This window comes from Borostomias antarcticus (assembly GCF_949987555.1).
Source record: "Borostomias antarcticus genome assembly, chromosome: 23".
Taxonomy (NCBI): domain Eukaryota; kingdom Metazoa; phylum Chordata; class Actinopteri; order Stomiiformes; family Stomiidae; genus Borostomias; species Borostomias antarcticus.
The window spans coordinates 9,801,197-9,819,680 of record NC_140256.1 but is presented as its reverse complement, the minus strand read 5'-3'; the positions used below and the strand labels follow the sequence as shown (position 1 = coordinate 9,819,680).

The window sequence follows — 18,484 nt, the reverse complement described above, 5'->3', positions numbered from 1 at the left end:
CCATCATAGTCTCATCTTTTGTAGACAAATATTTTCTTCACATCTTCCCTTGGCCAAGTCACGGCTGTACACTACCGTACCGCTAGTCTCACCATCACTCCAGCTCTCTACACAGCATTTCAACACCAGCGTTATCATATCAAACCGTGGTTCACGATAACCCAGGGGAGCATTGGGGTGAAAATCTAGTATTCCTGTGCTTCACCTTGGGGCGCAAATGTCTTCCGCAGGACGGTCGACTTCCTGCTGAGACTGACCCTGAATTGAGGGGGTCAGGGAGTGGAGGGAAGCTGACAAATTATCTTAGCCCTCCGCTCTCGAGCGACCTTCTGTTTCCCGTTATCTCTCTCCCCTCAGGGCCCTGCCCTCTGCCTCTCATCTCCGTGCTCCCTGCCACGGACGTCGCATCCCCGCCACCTCCGGCTCATGACAAATAGTTTCCAATTCTCCATGAGAGGTCCTGACACTGTCAAGCCCGGGGGGCTCCCCGCACCTCTCTCTAACGCACGTCTCTCCTCAAGACTTTCATTAAAGCACATGTCCACCAGAGACATCCTGCATTCTTGGGAAACGGTATCTGTGTAACCGCACGGCGCTCGTGTCCGTCAAGGCTGCCATGTTATTTGTCCAGCCGAGGACAAGGCTGTTAACAGAGTCAGCAGATAGCATCTCCACAGAGAAGCATGCGGGCCCATGTTTTCTGCTGGTGATGCTCAGCTGTCCGTGAGGTTGACAGCGGAGGGAAGATCTAATCTCTTGATTGGAACCTACCAAGCAGGGCCTTTTGTTTGGTGGATCTACAGGTGTGTGTGTGTGTGTGTGTGTGTTCTTCACGTCTAGTGCTGTTCAGTCAGAGTAAGTTAACATACCTTTCCTAATGCAGGCACAGCGCGGCCAGAGGATGGCCTGTAGCAGAAAAGGAAGAACACGGGAAGTTAGATGGGTACACCAAGAAACACACACACACACACGCACACGCACACACACACACACACACACTTTAATACTCAACCTGGACAACAGGCAACAAAAAACATCTTGCGGCGAGCTAAATGAAGTGCGAGGCTAAGAGCCAGCTCGCGTGATTTCCAAGGGAGCGTCGGGGAAATTTATACTTTCCCCGGCCCTCAATCAGCCCTGGCTCCATTAGCACCGGTGACAGAGAGAGTGGGAGGTACAGTATGAGGCCCGGCACACACCCCGCCATCTAACACAACGGAGACGTCACGGCACACGCCAGCCAGTTACCCGGCTACTCGTACGAGACGGCGCCGACAGCTGTACTGAGGGACGGCCGTGAGGGGCACGGCGGTCGCCTCTAGTCTGGCGTGACGCCTTGTCGTGTGCTAATTCCCAGCTGTGCTGGTCTGAGGAAGAGACTTAATTGAGAGGGATGAAATGGGATTGTTAATCTCCGTGACGTGACGGGTTCGCCATCAAAACGAATATATGGTAATTGATTCGGAGGATGTAATGGAATTTCTTGAGAAGCGTTCAAGGGCAAACGTTGCTGCTCAGTGTGCAGAGCAGCTTGAAAAAACGGAGGAAGTTAGTTCAGAGGAATCTTACATGGGTGGCACTCAGAACTTCTCACAGAGATCTAACCACACAATGTCACTAAGGTAGTAGTCTGGGGCCTTTCTCGTTCGGTGTTGTTTCGCCGGTCTAGAGCGGAAGCGCGATGACGCATCGCATAATCATCTGGTCTGGACCGGAAGACGAACAGTTGTTGTAATGTTTTTACTGTAGGCTCCACATGGTGAAGTTTAGAGTAGATAACATTCGCGATGGCATCACCAGGCATGACACCGACGAAAATTGTAAAAGAAGATGCTACCGGTTAAGGAAAAATAAAGCAAGCGGATGTTGGAGGCGGGCTCTACAGGCTCGAGCCGGATGATGGGGCGGGCTTAAGGCAGTGAAGTAAATAGATACCAGGCTCTTCTCCCCGAGGAGAGACTGGTGACGCGAGGCTACTAAGGTAGCCTGTCTCCAGCCCCTGAAGTGAACGCCCACTTTTACTTTTGAAATGCAAAACAGCGTCTGGAAAAGCTTTGGTCCAGAGTGATTTCTCGGTTGGAATTCCAACCAATCCAATCAGCGTCCTTTTGAATGCGATGTCAAATTCCGTGATTGGTTAGGGGATGAACTAATCACTGAGGACTCCCTCTCCGGCAACGCCCATCTCAGAAAACGGTTGCAATGGGAGCCTGTTCAGACTGAATAATGAAGGGAAATTAAATCACAGAGAACTCAAAACGCTTTCGCGGCTCTCACCGCGTGGCGCTGGCGCTGGCGGTGCTCTCTGCTATGGGCGGGCTGCTGATCCACTTGGTCTCGTCCACCACGGTGCGGCCGTGAGGCAACTTGCCCACGTCCCGCACCCTCACGTGGAGGTGCTGACACGTCTTCAGGATGTGCACAGCGTCATCGTGGGGGATGCCAAGAAAGCTCCGCCCATTCACCTCCAGGATCTGGTCTCCCACCTACAGGTATAGGAGGGGAGAGGGTGGTCAAAGATACACACACAAGCGCTTCGCGCGCACACACACACACACAAACACACACACACACACACACACACACACACACACACACACACACACACACACACACACACTGGCCTAAACATTGCTGAAGGGATGATATCAGGGATGAGCAGAAATGAGTTCTATAATGAATGATGTTCATAAAACACTAGTCTGTTCTCAGAACACAACACTGGAGGAAAACAATCAATGATTATTATCCATGGGCTCTCTATTCCCTTAGCCCAAACAAAATCCTTGACAGACAAAGATAATTGCGAATCAATGTTCCTCTTAGTTTGATGCATTCTCATATCTAGGGAAGCATTCATGAGAAGCACTTCAGCCTTGATTTGAGGCTTGCAAACCATAAGGAGAGCGTACCGAAATCGAATTAACATAGTGAATGAAATTGAAGTGATAATAAAGTTCACGATCCGTCGAAGTCCCTTTGACGGTCTACTAATCGGCTGAGATCTCTGGACGGGTCACAGCGGAAGAATGAGAAGAAGTGGAGCGAAGTTGCTTTGCTGCTGACGAGGCACAATAGCGTACTACCACTGGGACATGGACTTCTTCCATTGGCCTGCTCTGCTAACAGGAGAGGAAGTAAAGGCAGAAATTAGTTATCGACCCTCCCCCACTAATACATTTATGTGCGGTAGAATCAGCTTGAGTGAAACTCATAACTCACTGGGGTGTGTGTGTGTGTGTGTGTGTGGTTGTGTGTGTGTGTGTGTGTGTGGCTGTGTGTGTGTGTGTGTGTGTGTGGTTGTGTGTGTGCGTGTGTGTGGCTGTGTGTGTGTGTGGTTGTGTGTGTGTGTGTGTGTGTGGTTGTGTGTGTGTGTGTGTGTGTGTGTGTGTGTGTGTGTGTGTGTGTGTGTGTGTGTGTATGTGTGTGTGTGTGTGTGTGTGTGGTGAGGCCCTGATTTATGCCTCTGGGCCTCTAGAGCTCAGCCAGGGGAGGGGTCAGACAGCGCTATTGGTCCTGGACATGCATGGTCTGTGTTCTCAGTCTGTGTTTCTCTGCCCTACATACATCCCCTAACCACACCTCTGACACACCGGACATCATAAAGCCCTTTATCATAACTCAACTGCGAGTCAATAACCAGAAGTGTGATTTCCAAGTGAAGTTTCATCGATCATTTGTGGATGGAGGGTGAAATCAAATGACTGCGTCAGACTAGAGAGGGGATTGTCCACAAATCACAAACAAACCCACAAAGGATTCAGGACCGGTGTAACAGTCCAAGATACAGTATACCCCCTGCCCAGACACACCTGGGGGTAAAGTGGGCTAGCCTGTTTCATATCCCGGGTATATTCTGGGCTGGTCCAGTATATACCCCGGGGTATTATTTAGGCTAAGCTATTTCATACTCAGAACCCACAGGTTTAAAAACAAAAAATACAACAACAAAAAAACTGAGGCTGTTAGTATCTCAAATTAAGGATAGCCACACCAACATGACCAGTATTTAGACTAAATAAGCAAACAGATAACCTTTTTACTTCATAGCATATTTGAACTGTTTGTATAAATTGAACTGTAAGTTTAAATTGTGTGTATGAATTTGAACTGTAGGATTGTGGTACAAATCTAAATGTTCGTATACTGTATCTGTCACAGTTAATTGAAGGTAACATGTTGTTTGATGGCCACCAGGATCCACGATGAAAATAAGTCCTGGACTTCATCATGTCTAACCCTGTCAAAGACAAATGTATTCCTGTGAAAGACAAATAGGCCTACAACTTGTATCAATGTATTCTGCCCTTTTTGGCTAATAATGTAAATCAATCCAAGTCAAAACCCCACTAGGCCAGATTATACACCCCACACTCAAATACACAAAATAATCAAGGAAACCGTTTTCAATGTATATTTTATTTCACACTCTGTTGCCAAGAGGCACTCAGAGACATGCCAATACCCACAATACAGCACAACCAAACTCAAGCACAACTAAACACAAGTGTGTTATTGCTTAACATTAGTCAGTCAGTGGCTGTCCTAGTACCTAGAATTCAGTGGCTGTCCTACCTGTCACAATAGAAGCTGGTGCCTGTCTTACCTGTCACAATAGTAGTTAGTGGCTGTCCTACCTGTCACAATAGAAGCTGGTGCTTGTCCTACCTGTCACAATAGAAGCTAGTGGCTGTCCTACCTGTCACAATAGAAGTCAGTGGCTGTCCTACCTGTCACAATAGAAGCTAGTGGCTGTCCTATGTGTCACAATAGAAGGTAGTGGCTGTCCTATGTGTCACAATAGAGGTTAGTGGCTGTCCTACCTGTCACAATATAAGTCAGTGGCTGTCCTACATGTCACAATATAAGTCAGTGGCTGTCCTACCTGTCACAATAGAAGCTTGTGGCTGTCCTACCTGTCACAATAGAAGCTAGTGGCTGTCTTACCTGTCACAATAGAAGCTAGTGGCTGTCCTACCTGTCACAATAGAAGTTTGTAGCTGCCCTACCTGTCACAGTAGAAGTTTGTGGCTGTCCTACCTGTCACAATAGAAGTAAGTGGCTGCCCTTCCTGTCACAATAGAAGTCAGTGGCTGTCCTACCTGTCACAATAGAAGCTAGTGGCTGTCCTACCTGTCACCATATACTTTAATCTAGTGGCTTTCCTACCTGTCACAATAGACGCTAGTGGCTGTCCTACCTATCACAATAGAAGTCAGTGGCTGTCCTACCTGTCACAATAGAAGTCAGTGGCTTCCTACCTGTCACAATAGAAGTCAGTGGCTGTCCTACCTGTCACAATAGAAGTCAGTGGCTGACCTACCTGTCACAATAGAAGTCAGTGGCTGTCCTACCTAGAAGTCAGTGGTTCTCCTACCTTTCACAATAATGTCAAATCACACATAACATATATACAGTACATGTAGGCGTACTAGTGCGTTTTTTAAGATGATAGCTCTCAGTTTTTATTTGTATTTTTATGAAAATCGACTAGGCCTAGTCGGTATTTGCCTTCAACACGTCGTGCACATCCATACTACCTACTGTATACCACAGGCTAGCTTTAGTACAGGACTTTGGTTTAGGTATCAAAATACACCTTTTCTCTCCTCTATTCTGTGCAAAAAAATATAATTGGACATGGGGCCTACTTACTTATCAAAGTTGTATTACATAAATAGTGCAGTTTGAAGTTTAAATGAAAGGGGTATAGGCTGTCCTAGCACAAAATATACCCTGGGGTAGAAACCAGACTGGATTATTTTATACCCGGGGGTATATTTTAGGCTAGTCCAGACTATACCCGAGTATAGTTTGGCGAGGGGGTTAATCTGGCCTGCTACAGTACGCCTGTACGGGAGCAGGAAAGATCATCGCTGATCCCTCCCTCCCACCTCTTCCAAAGTCTCCCATCTGGAAAAAGGTTCCAGTCTATCAAGACCAAAATCTTGCGCCACCTGAACAGTTTCTTCCCCATGGCAGTGGGACTTACAAACAAGTCCCCTGCCTCTTGTTGACTCTGGGTTAGGGTTTTGGTCTTTGTCTTTTTATTTTGTTGCTTTTGTGTCCTTGTGTAACACCACACCAAGTCACTTTCCTCCTATGCAAATACCAGGCTAAATAAAAGTAATTCCGATTCTTTTTCTGATTGTAAACATGTGCTACTATCTGCTTGTCCTTTCCCAGGGAGGCTGCCATTTTGTTTGGCAGGAACAGGCAGCTGGCTTTTAATGGTTTCCAGTTGGTCTGCAAGAGTGTGGTTGATTAAAGGACAAAGGTAGAGCAAAATGTCCCGTCTCACACAAAGAGGACCACTAACCATCTCTGTTATTCTAAGGGCCTATTTTATCCCCTGCCAGCCAGACGCAGACAGCCCAGACTCCTGTGGATTGGAGCTGACAGACAAATCTGTGGGTTGGCCTTGTTGAGTCGCTGGGCTGGAGGACAGCGTGGCTGATCCCCAGGTGGAGTGACACTAATTAAAGCCTGCGTCGGGACAGGCAGATGGGCTTGGCGCAAGACAATCCGTCACCCCACACAACAGCTGGGTCTCGGTTTGCAGAAGCCCTCGTTTAGGGGAGGAGACCTGATGAGGGCAGAATGACTAGGATGACTTTTAACGGCAGAAAACACGAGTCAAAGAAGCAGATTTGGACTAGCTGTCTCTACCATAACCACATGGATACATACAGCACTGTAAAGTCATCTCTTTCTCCATGTTAAAATCATTAACCTGAACCTAATTGGATGGTTTTATGAAAGATGTATTTCATTTTCTAATAGGTATGGGTGTCACACGCGTTGCTTTCAAAGCCAAGGTCAGAGGCTATGTCTTATTAAATGGAAGAATTAACACTAACACCGAATGAGTGATAGAATTCACGTCTTTTCTATTAGCACAGTGGTCTCAGCGATCCATCGGCATTCATACTCTGTGGATCTGGAGCTGTATGTTTCCACACAGCCAGAACCCTGGTGGAGGCAGCACCGCTCCCCACTCTACCTGTAATGGTCTCAGCTATTTAGATAAGTTATCAGAGCAAACACGGTCTGGATCCGAGGCAGTGTGGGCTGAGCTCGGAGACCAATTCCTCGGGAATTAATCATTCGTACGTCTGCTGAGATTGAGGTGAATACTAAGCAGTTCCATAGCTGGCTTTTGTCCACTGAGGAAGGCCCCCTGGGCTGAGGTTAGAGGGGTGGGGAAACACTGGAGGAAGACGAAGAGAAAGGAGAGAGGGAGAGGTAGCATAGCGAAGTGATGGAGAGTGGGACGGAGGTAAACAAAGAGAGCGAGAGTCTCTCCCGGCGGTAACTAACGGCCTCTTTACCTGCCTGCTGCTCGTTGACAAGATCACTCAATCTTTAATGGATGCACACTGCAGATGGACGTCAGCCAGGGAAACTGGCTTGCTCTTAGGACGCTCTCAAAATGCTGCCAGGGCCAATTATCTGACTGAGGCAAAGCGTCAACAACAGACACATCTGCGAGGGTCGAGACAGAAGGGTGAAAATATCCTTTCACTCCATCACTGAATGCTTTCATATTTTCTCCTTTTGATGTTGCCAGCCACTATCTTCCTGAGATGTGGAGCGTAAATATTTTGTGTCTATTTCATGTGTGTGTGTGTGTGTGTGTGTGTGTGTGTGTGTTAGCCATTGTTGTAGCCTGTATGGTGTTGGCTACCGCCCTCACACTGGGCTGATAGTGTGGCTGGCCTGTCTCCCTGTTCGCCTGACTGCTCAGCCAGCTGGAGTACAAAAAGGCATCTTTCATCTAGCTGTTAAAGGAATGCTTCCAAAATGTCAAAAGGCAGCTCAGCCTTTGAAGAGATCAAAGTTGGATTTAGTCGTTTCAATTTTTTTTTCCTTATAAGAAAAAAAACGACAAACTTTCCCATGGGGACCGGGAGATGTTGATGATGTTTGGGGCAAGCCGACAAAGTAGGTTTGGTGAAAAATTTGGATTGGTCAGCGGCGATAGTGAGGTCAGACGCGTACCTTGAGCGCCCCCATGTCTGCGGCTGACCCCGGGTCGACCCCGGTGATGTAGATGCCCAGGCCGTACTCCGCCCCTCCTCGGATCATCAGACCCAGGGAACGCCCGTCGTCAAGGTTCAGGTTCACCTACGGGATATAAACACTCACATTAGATACACTACATTCACCACTGTTCACACACACATACACACACACGCACGCACGCACACACTTTCACCCCAGTGAGCGCGTGATCGTCACTAACCTAGATAATGGGAGCCACAGTCTGAGCCGAACATGCAGCTCTGAACATAACTCAGAGTTAGGAACAAACTGCAGTGATATCCACTCTGAGAAATGTTAATGACATGACATTAATGTTTAGGATACCATAGCATTTTGTAGACAAACGCATTTAAAGGTACAACAAAAATTTATAATTTAAAAATCTGATGACAGAAATAGTTCACACATAGATAAAGGTACCTATTAGCAATCATTTCTGATAAAAAAAATACAAATGTGAAAAACTGGTGTCTCGTTTTGCAATGAAACCTGGCACCCGTGCTTTACAAACGACTTAACACCGAGGTTCTGGTGAGAGATCAATAATTCTCACACAGCAAATATAAAAGCCCAAAGAGAGGCCTCCTAAAACATAAAGCATGGCAGGCCAATAACACAGATTCATATCCACTGGCACTTCCCGAAGCCAACCAATCGTATTGGCGGGTCTACCATAGCAACAAGCCCCCGGTCCCCATCCAGAAAAGGCATTTTCGCTTTTTAATTGCATACCATATTATCTCAGATCATTCAAGCTCATATAGCCCAATAAGCTGTTCGCAATTGGGAGTAGAATTTGGCCCCCGTTATTCCAATTGTTTATTTTCTAAGGATCAATCTGCTCTCGCGGTCCCCGGCCCAGGGGGCTGCGTTCAGGCTATCAACCAGCTCCGCCTAAATGTGCAGTGCTGTGCAAAATCTGCGTTAGCCGGCCTCCGCGCGCCGCGTGGAGCTGACGCTGCAGTTTCCCCAGCCGTGGATGATAGAGGTGGGCAGCAGACACCGCTGAAGGAGCAGGGGCGGACAAAGCTGCCCCCCCCGCCATCCTCCCTTTTAAGTTGTCAAAGTGAACAAAGCCCCGGTTTCACCCCTGTGTTTCAACCGCTGAGAGTGAGGGCAGCCATTGTTTGGCTTCTTTGACGTGCCCCGTCGATATAAGGTGCATGACGCGGTGATGCTCTGATTGTTGCTCTAATTAAATTGAATTTGCAGAAGACAAACCTCTGATCAATTTTCCGATTCCTTCGGCTCGTCCAAGGATGTTTGTGGCCAGTGCTCTGTCACAACCACACGCACGCACGCGAGGGCGCGCACACACACACACGTACACACACACACACACACACACAGCACTCTCTCTCCTTACCGTCCTCTCTGCGCCCTCCTGTGTGAGTCCTGGTCTCTCCTGCAGGTCGGGGGGAGGGGACACGCCGCGTCCCTGGGGGTCCACCCAGGTGTAAATGTGATTGGTAATGTACCCCCCGGGAATACGCCCCACAGAACACACCGACATGACCAGCTTCTTACAGCCTTTCAGGACCTGCGGGGGGGGGGGGGGGGGGGGGGGGGGGGAAGACAGAGAACACACTGTGTGAGAGGGAGCCTGTGACACACCGTACACACCAGATTCTACAGTTCATGACACTCCGTGTCTCTACAACCCCTCAGCCTATCAAGTCTGCCCGAGTCTAGCGAATTAACTCAGTAGATTCAGGAGAGAACAGAGCCATCGCCTTATCTATTCAAGTGTTGAGCTTGGCTCATGGTGCAGATACACTGTACCTGTTCTACTGGACTGTATGTCACTTGGAGTTGAGTCAATCTGTGCTGTCGTCAGGCCTCTACTAATGAGTCATCCTCTGCTTGTCAGCTATTTAGAACGGTGCACTTCCTGGAACTGTGCTGCATCACGCTATTGCTTTATTGGCTGGAGTCACAAGAAAGAGGTTCTAAGGTCTGTCCTATGACTCACATCCTCCCACGGAGGTAGTACAGAGACACTGTGGAGCCAGATCGAAGGTCTTTTACTCCACACACACACACACTCACGCACGCACACACACACACACACACACACACACACACACACACACACACACACACACACACACACACACACACACACACACACACACAGATATTGCCTCTTTGAAGATATGATAGAGAGCTCTGACCTATAGTGCATCTAAAATTGACATCAATGGCTGTCTCCATTTAAGGGAGAAGGGTGTTAGAGAAGATTAGAGTTCTGTACATACCTTCAACCCGATATTATATCACTACTTCCTGTCAGAATAAACTGCAGAGGGGCTGTGTCATTGGACATCACTGTTGTAAAAATGACTCTACATTCCACATCAGCACTGAACATCCATGTCGGCACTGAACTAAAGGATGTGAACAGTCAGTGTCATTCTCTTTCACTCTTTCTTTCACACTCTGTTTCTCTCGCAAATCAGTCTGGATACCATAGAGATCCTTTTGGGCCTGAAGGTTGCCAATGCCTGAAGGTCGCCAATGCCTGAAGGTCGTTGGTTCTGAGGAATTTTAACAGCTACGCTGGGCGGTTTATGGCTGTGAGGAGTGGTAGAAATTAAACTGTGAAAGACCTTTTCAGATTTTTTTCAGGCTCTGGTCCCATCTGGAACTCAACACAAAATTCTCTTTTTCGGTTTTAGACTCCACTGTCCCTCTCCTTCTCTCTTTCTCTCTCCCTTTCACTCTCTCTATTTCCCTCTTTCTCTCTCTCCCTCTCTGTCTAACACACACACACACACAAACTAACACAAACTGAATTACTGACACGTCAGAGTGCTTTAAACCTTTCAGTGTGGCCTCTCCCTCCTCGTCCCAATGCTGTTGTGAAGTGACGTTCATGAACGCGTCGCCAGTGTTGATGGATGTGCTGTGTCTGCCTCAGCACTGAGGCTGTGATGTGTCCATTCCGGCACCTCTGGGCCATAAATCAGGTTCTGCTGGGCTCTTCATCACCGACCCCAAGCAGCTGACATACCCAAGGTGTCTGAGTGCTGAAACCGGGAGCCAATAGCCCTTTTCCACCAGGCCACACACACACACACGCAAGCAAAGACACATTCACGTCATGCATGCCCACACACACACACACACACACACACACACACACACACACACACACACACACACACACACACACACACACACACACACACACACACACACACACACACACACACACACACACACACATTTACAGCTTCATCACTAGTGGTGTGAGGACCTCTCAGGGGCCTTGTCTTTCACCCACCTCAATCGGTCCCCAGACAACGTCTGTAGTATGAGACATGATGGGCTGGACTTCTCTGTGGCTTGTTGGAAGCAGCAAGGTTGCAGCTCCTGAATGACATTCACTTCTATTAACTGTTCAGTATACAATATGTCCAAAAACTGCAGTATCAAAACACTAAACTACACTAATGTGGATGAATGAACCCTTTGTGGATCTGACCTCCAAACTAGCTGACTCAGCTGAGGTCTTTCTGGCTCTGACTCTCCCTCTCTCTCTTTCTCTTTCTCTCCCTCTCTCTCTCTCCCTCTCTCCCTCTCTCTCTCTCTCTCAGCTTCTTACAATTCCTGCGTTATCATCTCAGCCTTTTCTCTCCACCAAGAGAAACGTTGCAGTCCCAGCAGATGGTTCCAGACCACTAAGTAGACTGCTGGCACGTTCAGCAGCGGTCCCCCTAAGACCGCAGACCCAGAAACACAATTAAACAGGGAGGGAAGAAAGTAGGTCTGAGCGAGTCCGCCTCGACAATAAATGTAATGGACGCCCTGACTCCATCTCTCTGCTTTAAAAGATGCTAAGCAGGTTTTTCTACTTGGTGGGACTTGAAAAGCAGCCCATTTTCAATGACATCCCTTCCTTTTTCATTTGGAAATGTTTCAAGCCAGGAGGCCATCTTGATGGACGACATTCATCTCAGAGAGAGGCTCATCGTGGGATAGGTAGTCTCTCAGCTTTATCTGAAGAGAGAATAATGGGGAACTTGAAATACTGCTGAAGTGCCGTTCCCTAGATAAATCTTGACTGAACACAGTATATGATTGGAGGTCGGCTGCACAGCCTGACTCTATGTTAGATTGTGTTGGCTCATGTCAACATATATCCGATTTATATTGACACTGTATATTCTCATGCTTTTTTTGTGATTCATCACTAATTTCCCACAGAATGTGCCTCACAAAAAGGCACGAAAAACATTAAATGATAAGGGAGTAATAATCCAGAATTTATCAGTGTTTAATAAACATTATTGATGCACAGGGGAGAAAGATGTTTACAACAGCACATTAAAAAAACATGCATTCTCCAAGCCAAGGACCTATAACCTCCAAATGAAATTTGTTTCTACTACTCCATTATGTTTGACAGGACATATAAAACGATCTGTAAAAAAAATGTGAGGACCATTAAAATTTTCCTTCCATCCAATTATGCTAATAAATAGAGTTCATACCTCAAATCACTGCTATACCGCTCAATTTCCTTAAATACACTGCTGGCCTAGATACAAGTAGAGACAGCACTAACTGGAGCTTCACTAACAACACAGAACCAAAAAGGAACTCTAACAGAAATGAAGCCTTGGAGCCATTCACTTTGTGCACGATTATATCACCATTAAATTAGGCCCAGTCAGAGGCTACTGGCTTTCTATTCTGGTTTGAGTTGGCTGCAGGCTCTAGCCCGTACAGCGGGACGAGGGTCGGAGGTCAGAGCTGTGACTGGTGAAGAGGAGGGCCACTCCAGAGCTATCAGGCTATAAATGTCTCCCGGAGGTGCTCCATGAACACAGTCAGAGAAGGAGTGGGCGGCAGCAGAGAGCTCACTGCTGGGCTGTGTGGGGATGGATGGAGGGAGGGAGGGAGGGAGGGAGGGAGGGATGGAACTAGGGAGGGAAGGAGGGAGGGAGGGAGGGAGGGAGGGAGGGAGGGAGGGAGGGAGGGAGGGAGGGAGGGATGGAACTAGGGAGGGAAGGAGGGAGTGATGGAGGGATGGAGGGAGAGATGGATGGATGGAGGGAGGGATGGAGAGAGGGAAGGAGGGAGGGAGGGATGGATGGAGGGAGGGAGGGAGGGAAGGAGGTAGAGATGGATGGAGGGAGGGATGAATGATTGGAGGGATGGGGTCGGTGGTTAGTTGGAGTGCTTTATTTTCTCTCTGAAGGAGGAGCAGGGAGGAGAGGAGACGGGCCGCTGCGGATGTCAGCGCAGATCGCTGAGCTGCGTGGGGTCGGCGACAGGATTCAGAGCTACAGGGCTCTACACAGCTGCTCCCTCGTACCTCCATCCTGGCCCACAGCTGACTGACGGAGCGAAGTTAAGAGCAGCTACCCGCTCCTAAAATACCCGATGCTGCTATATAGCAGTTGTACTGTATGCAATTCTGAGTACCTAGAAACACTGTAGTCAAAGTAAAGAGGTATTACATAAGAGCTGGTATTATTAGCATGATCACCAGCAGAAAGGTAGTTCAGCATGTGTTGTGTGTGTGTGTGTGTGTGTGTGTGTGTGTGTGTGTGTGTGTGTGTGTGCGCGCGCGTGCATGCGTACATGCATGCATGTATGTGTGTGTGTGTGTGTGTGTGTGTGTGTGTGTGTGTGTGAGGCTGGGTGGTATATTGAGTTAAATTGTCTGTCATGTAAGATCTCCAGTGCCAGCTGCTTCCCTCCATTCCTTCATCTATCATGGTTAACATTCCTTCATCTATCATGGTTAACAGACACCTCATCCCTCTCTCCTCAGACCTCATTCCCTCACCTACCCCCTGCTGCCTGGGACACACACATGCAAGACACAGACTGCTAGCTAGCACAGCACACTGTGATGTCCATAGCCTTTTACTGTGCTTTAGCAGGTCCTCCCACACACAGTGATGACTGTTATCAAGAAGATGTGCTTTGAAGAACTGAGAAGCTAATGTCAAGGCCAGACCTCCACAGCAACTGAAAAGTATATGGTTTTATTGAAGAAACTGCCTGGGTTTGGAGATATGGGAACACCCATAGTGTAGTGTAACAGCTGGGCAAACCGGATACACTGGCCTTTACAAAAGGGGCAGGAGAGCAAAGCCCAGCCAGCTACATTGACTTAAAGGGCAATGCTCGTTTTTGACAACCTGGACCTTATTTACGACATATTATAAGAAGTTTGACTCACCGAGATCACTTTTGTGTTGTTCGGAGGCCTGTAGAAGAAATTTAAAATCCAGCGCTAGCCAGTATATCCATGTAATGACGGTGATCGGGGCACCGAGAATGCAGTTTCTCAAAATCTATTTTCGGCCGCTAAACGGTTGTTTTCATCAATCAGATTGGATGAATCGACAGTTGAGATTCCTCAACGCGAGCCATTGTTGTGGTTTTCAAATACGGGGTATTTAGCCTCTGTAATATGATCTTTACACGCCTTTCCCCACTTGCTCCAGCACGCATGCGCACAGGCCAGCGCGCAGACTGGCTATTCTTTCGCGCAGACTGGCTACATTCTCTGCGCTACGATCGGATTGTTGCTGACGAATGACGACGACAATATTCTCGGCACCAACAACGATCGTAGCGCAGAGAATGTGAGCCGGAGAATAGCCAGTCTGCGCGCTGGCCTGTGCGCATGCGTGCTGGAGCAAGTGGGGAAAGGCGTGTAAAGATCATATTAAATATGAAATGAAAATAGATTTTGAGAAACTGCATTCTCGGTGCCCCGATCACCGTCATTACATGGATATACTGGCTCGCGCTGGATTTTAAATTTCTTCTACAGGCCTCCGAACAACACAAAAGTGATCTCGGTGAGTCAAACTTCTTATAATATGTCGTAAATAAGGTCCAGGTTGTCAAAAACGAGCATTGCCCTTTAAGAAAAAAACCAAATAGCCCAAATAGGTCCGGTGCACCTCTGTGTAAGTGGGCTTCACCTGCACATCTGCTCCTAGAAACTTTCAGCTTGCAAGAAGACTGAGAAGTAAGAAGAAAGAGATGACTACACAGCAACTTACGCTCGGGGAGCCCTGGCCGGTGCTGCCTAGTCTACCTGAGAGATTCTGTGGTTGCGGTGCCCTCAACAGCGACGTGGGACATCCACTCTGCTTCTGCTGCATGGGGCTGCAGCACGCCAAGGCGGGTCTGGTTCCGTCTCCTGACTGCCAAGCCTGTACTCTTCTTGAGCCTCTGGAGAGGCTTCACCGAGCGCACTTCTTTGATTGTCTGCCGCCGCCGCGGAACGAAGATCCTGTACCCGCGGAGAACGAAGATCCTGTACCCACGGAGAACGAAGATCCTGTACCCGCGGAGGGCGACTCAGACGGGGGTGATGATGTTGCCGTACCTCCTCAGCAGCTGGTGCCGATGCTGTCCCTCCCGCCGTTTGATGAAGATGTAGATGGCTCTGAGGCCGGTGAAAACTCAGCCTCAGAAGCCCCAGATGCGAGCGGTTCGTCTTCCAGTGGGCCCGGGCCTGGGTCCTTCGACCGCAACCTCCCAAAGCTGCTGGAGAGAGCCGTGCATCTACATCCTCTGATTGTGGCTCAACTCTTGGTTCGGTTCGGGACAGAGGTGGATCTGTTCACTTCGAGGGAGTGTCCCCTCTGGTTCTCCCTGAGTCAGCGGGACCAGCCTCCGCTAGAGGTGGATGTGTTCATGCATGCCCCCTGGCCGAAGGCGCAATTGTATGCTTTCCCACCAGTGGGTCTAATCCAACCGATGTTAGCCAGAGTGCAGTCGGAGGGCCTATAACAGCACTGTTATGTTATATTGTACTGTATTCTATTATTTGTATTTTGTACTGTATGTATTATTTTGTATGTAATCAGGGCGATGTTGGAAAAGAGAGCTTGCTCTCAAACATCTTCCCTGAATAAATAAAGGTTTCAAATCAAATCAAATCAAAACAGTACTGAGCACAGTGGTATGTGGAGGTGATGGCCATGGCGACTGTGGAACTGTGGCCCATCCCTCAATGGCCGAACGTGCTGTCCCAGGTTGGGAGCTTGATTTGCGTGCTGCCAATACTGGGGTGGCCGCTGGTGGCCTGGCTATTGATCAGCGGAGATTGTCTGGTAGAAGACTCTCTCCAGCAGTGATCAATACTATTCAGAGTGCGCAGGCGGCTTCCACTGCTACGGTCTACTCTGGCAAGTTGCCCGTTTTTATGCGCTGGTGTGGTGAGAGCGATGTCACTTGTTGAGTGAGTCTTGTTCGGTCAAGACGATTTTGGAATTTCTCCAACACCTGGTAGATCATGAGGATGGTCTAGCAGCATCCACTATTAAGGTGTATATGTGCACTACTGTATGTGCCATGAGGGGTTCCTTGCTGTTCTTGCTGTTGCCACCTGGCGTCACAACCCTTGCCCTTGTGCTCGAATACATGGTCCCTATGGCCTGAAGTAAATTGGGGCAATCTGGAAAGCCCTTTGGTTAAACAGTTCTCCAGAACAGTATTCCTTCACAGTTCTCGTCTTGAACAGGAATCCCAATAGAAAACAAGAACCAGGAATGTCACCCAGATATTCAGACATAACAAGCATCTCAGCCCAGGCTAATGGAATTAACGCCTCAATGAAAAGACAGACAGTGGATCTCCTCTGTACAAAGAGTATTCATACTTCACAGGAATTGACCCATGCACAATAAGTGGAGTATCTATTGTATACTGTAGTTAACGCTTCAACACTACATACATACATAAGACATACATATGGTCAAGAGGTCAATACCTGAATATAGAGTACATCAAATTTAAATCAGATACTTCTTGTTTCATTGATTTAGTATCAGACAGTCCCTTTTGAAGGGGCGTACCTACCAGCTTGAGTCTGCCTGACAACCTGATTACTACAGGATCACAGAAAAACAAGAACACTGGATTACTATACAGCTTTACACGAAGACTGTGTCTCTGCCAAAGCAAGGTAAAGCCTTGACAAGCCCTCTGTAAGATGATACTATTATCCTCTGTCAAGGCGTGTCTGGTGGTCAGGGAAGCATTAAGAATGAGTGGACTATTCCCAGCAGCTGGAGCAGACAGCAACAGAGACAGGCTGGAGTGTAAAAGTAGAAGTAATAGAGTTCATGAACCCAGAAACACCAGCAGGTAATGGAGGGTACACCATGCTGTGTGACCCAAAGCTGATAAGATAATAAGATCAAAGGAGGCTAAGAGCATTTCTATTCCACAGAGAGTTTGCTGCCAGGTAATTAGTGATGCATATGAATGGAGTCATGTTTTTTTTTTTTTGCAGCTGTCGTTATACTGTACCACATCAGTACATTCAGCCATACGTAGCTCCATTCTGACTGGATATACAGTTCTGTTAGTTATATTTCACAACGGCAGAGTATATGTGGAAAAGGATTTCCGCACACTGGATTATACAGTATCTCCCAACACTTCGGTCTTCTTTTTTTCCTGACATTTTGCCTGAAGAAGACCCTGTGGGGTCGAAACGTTGCTTAAATAAAGTGTTGGGAGCTATAATCCAGTGTGCGGATATCCTTTTTCCATATTCATATTTTTTAACCTGCACTTGGCCTAAAGTACAGGTTGGATGTGCACACAGCTACTTAACGTTGCTGTACAACAGGACAGTATATCAGACACAGATGCCTGTGTATGTCCTGGTGGAGGGGGCCTTTAAAAAGGCCAGAGGGTCAACCCCACCTAATGCGGTGACCTGTGCGAACCTCACCAATCCTCTCCGGGCCGAGTGTATTACAGAGCAACCGGAGGCTTGGCTCTCTTTATTGGGCCCTGGACTCCGTACAGGAGCCACAAAATATGTCTCGTCAACCAGCATCTTCACTTGAGAAACACATGAGTATGAACACATCAACACTAGGCTGACAAACAAATAATAAAACAGCCTATCCAATTCAAATTCCCATTCCACTTCCGATGTGTCTGACCGGCGCACTGCCGCGGGTCTCGCCATGGAGATGTGCTGGGTTTATATTCTGAGAGCGCTGCGGTAGAAAGGCACAGCTCCCCCAGGGACGAGAGGGAGGACAGATAGAGAGACAGCACAGAGATGAGGGGAAGAGAGAGGTAGAGCCGGCCAAGTGAGAGAAGGAGCGGAAGGATGTGTGACAAGGGTAGGAGTAATGTGGGTGGGAGAGTGACAGGCAGGAGGTGGCTTTGACAAGCGAAGTAGCTACAAAGGGCATATGACGAGAGAAGAGAGCTGGCAGCTCTGTGATGAAGCCCAGTGAACCCCGTCATCTCTGGGGAAGATTAAGGACAAACGGCCCAAGGCAGAGACAGCGAAAATAATGGAGGACTGACCTCCAAGACGAGAACTAATACGACCCTGTGTAAAGTGCATTAGAAATGTATCACACTGACCTCGGAGAGACCATCGTCTCTGGCTGGTCTTTGATATCGTGAGGGGAATACTGTAATATTC

The 18,484-nt window shown here is 48.0% G+C and overlaps 1 protein-coding gene across 1 annotated transcript in view; it reads right to left on the bottom strand.

Moving 5' to 3' along the window:
* Window positions 1-18,484, bottom strand: part of whrnb (whirlin b) — a gene marked incomplete at both ends in the record, with an annotated part of 30,368 nt that overhangs the window by 6,821 nt on the left and 5,063 nt on the right. Inside the window, 4 exons of the mRNA XM_084456824.1 lie at window positions 870-906; window positions 2,278-2,486; window positions 8,002-8,127; window positions 9,413-9,586. Of these exons, the coding sequence (XP_084312950.1) occupies window positions 870-906; window positions 2,278-2,486; window positions 8,002-8,127; window positions 9,413-9,586 (546 nt within the window). The remainder of the gene's footprint in view (window positions 1-869; window positions 907-2,277; window positions 2,487-8,001; window positions 8,128-9,412; window positions 9,587-18,484) is intronic.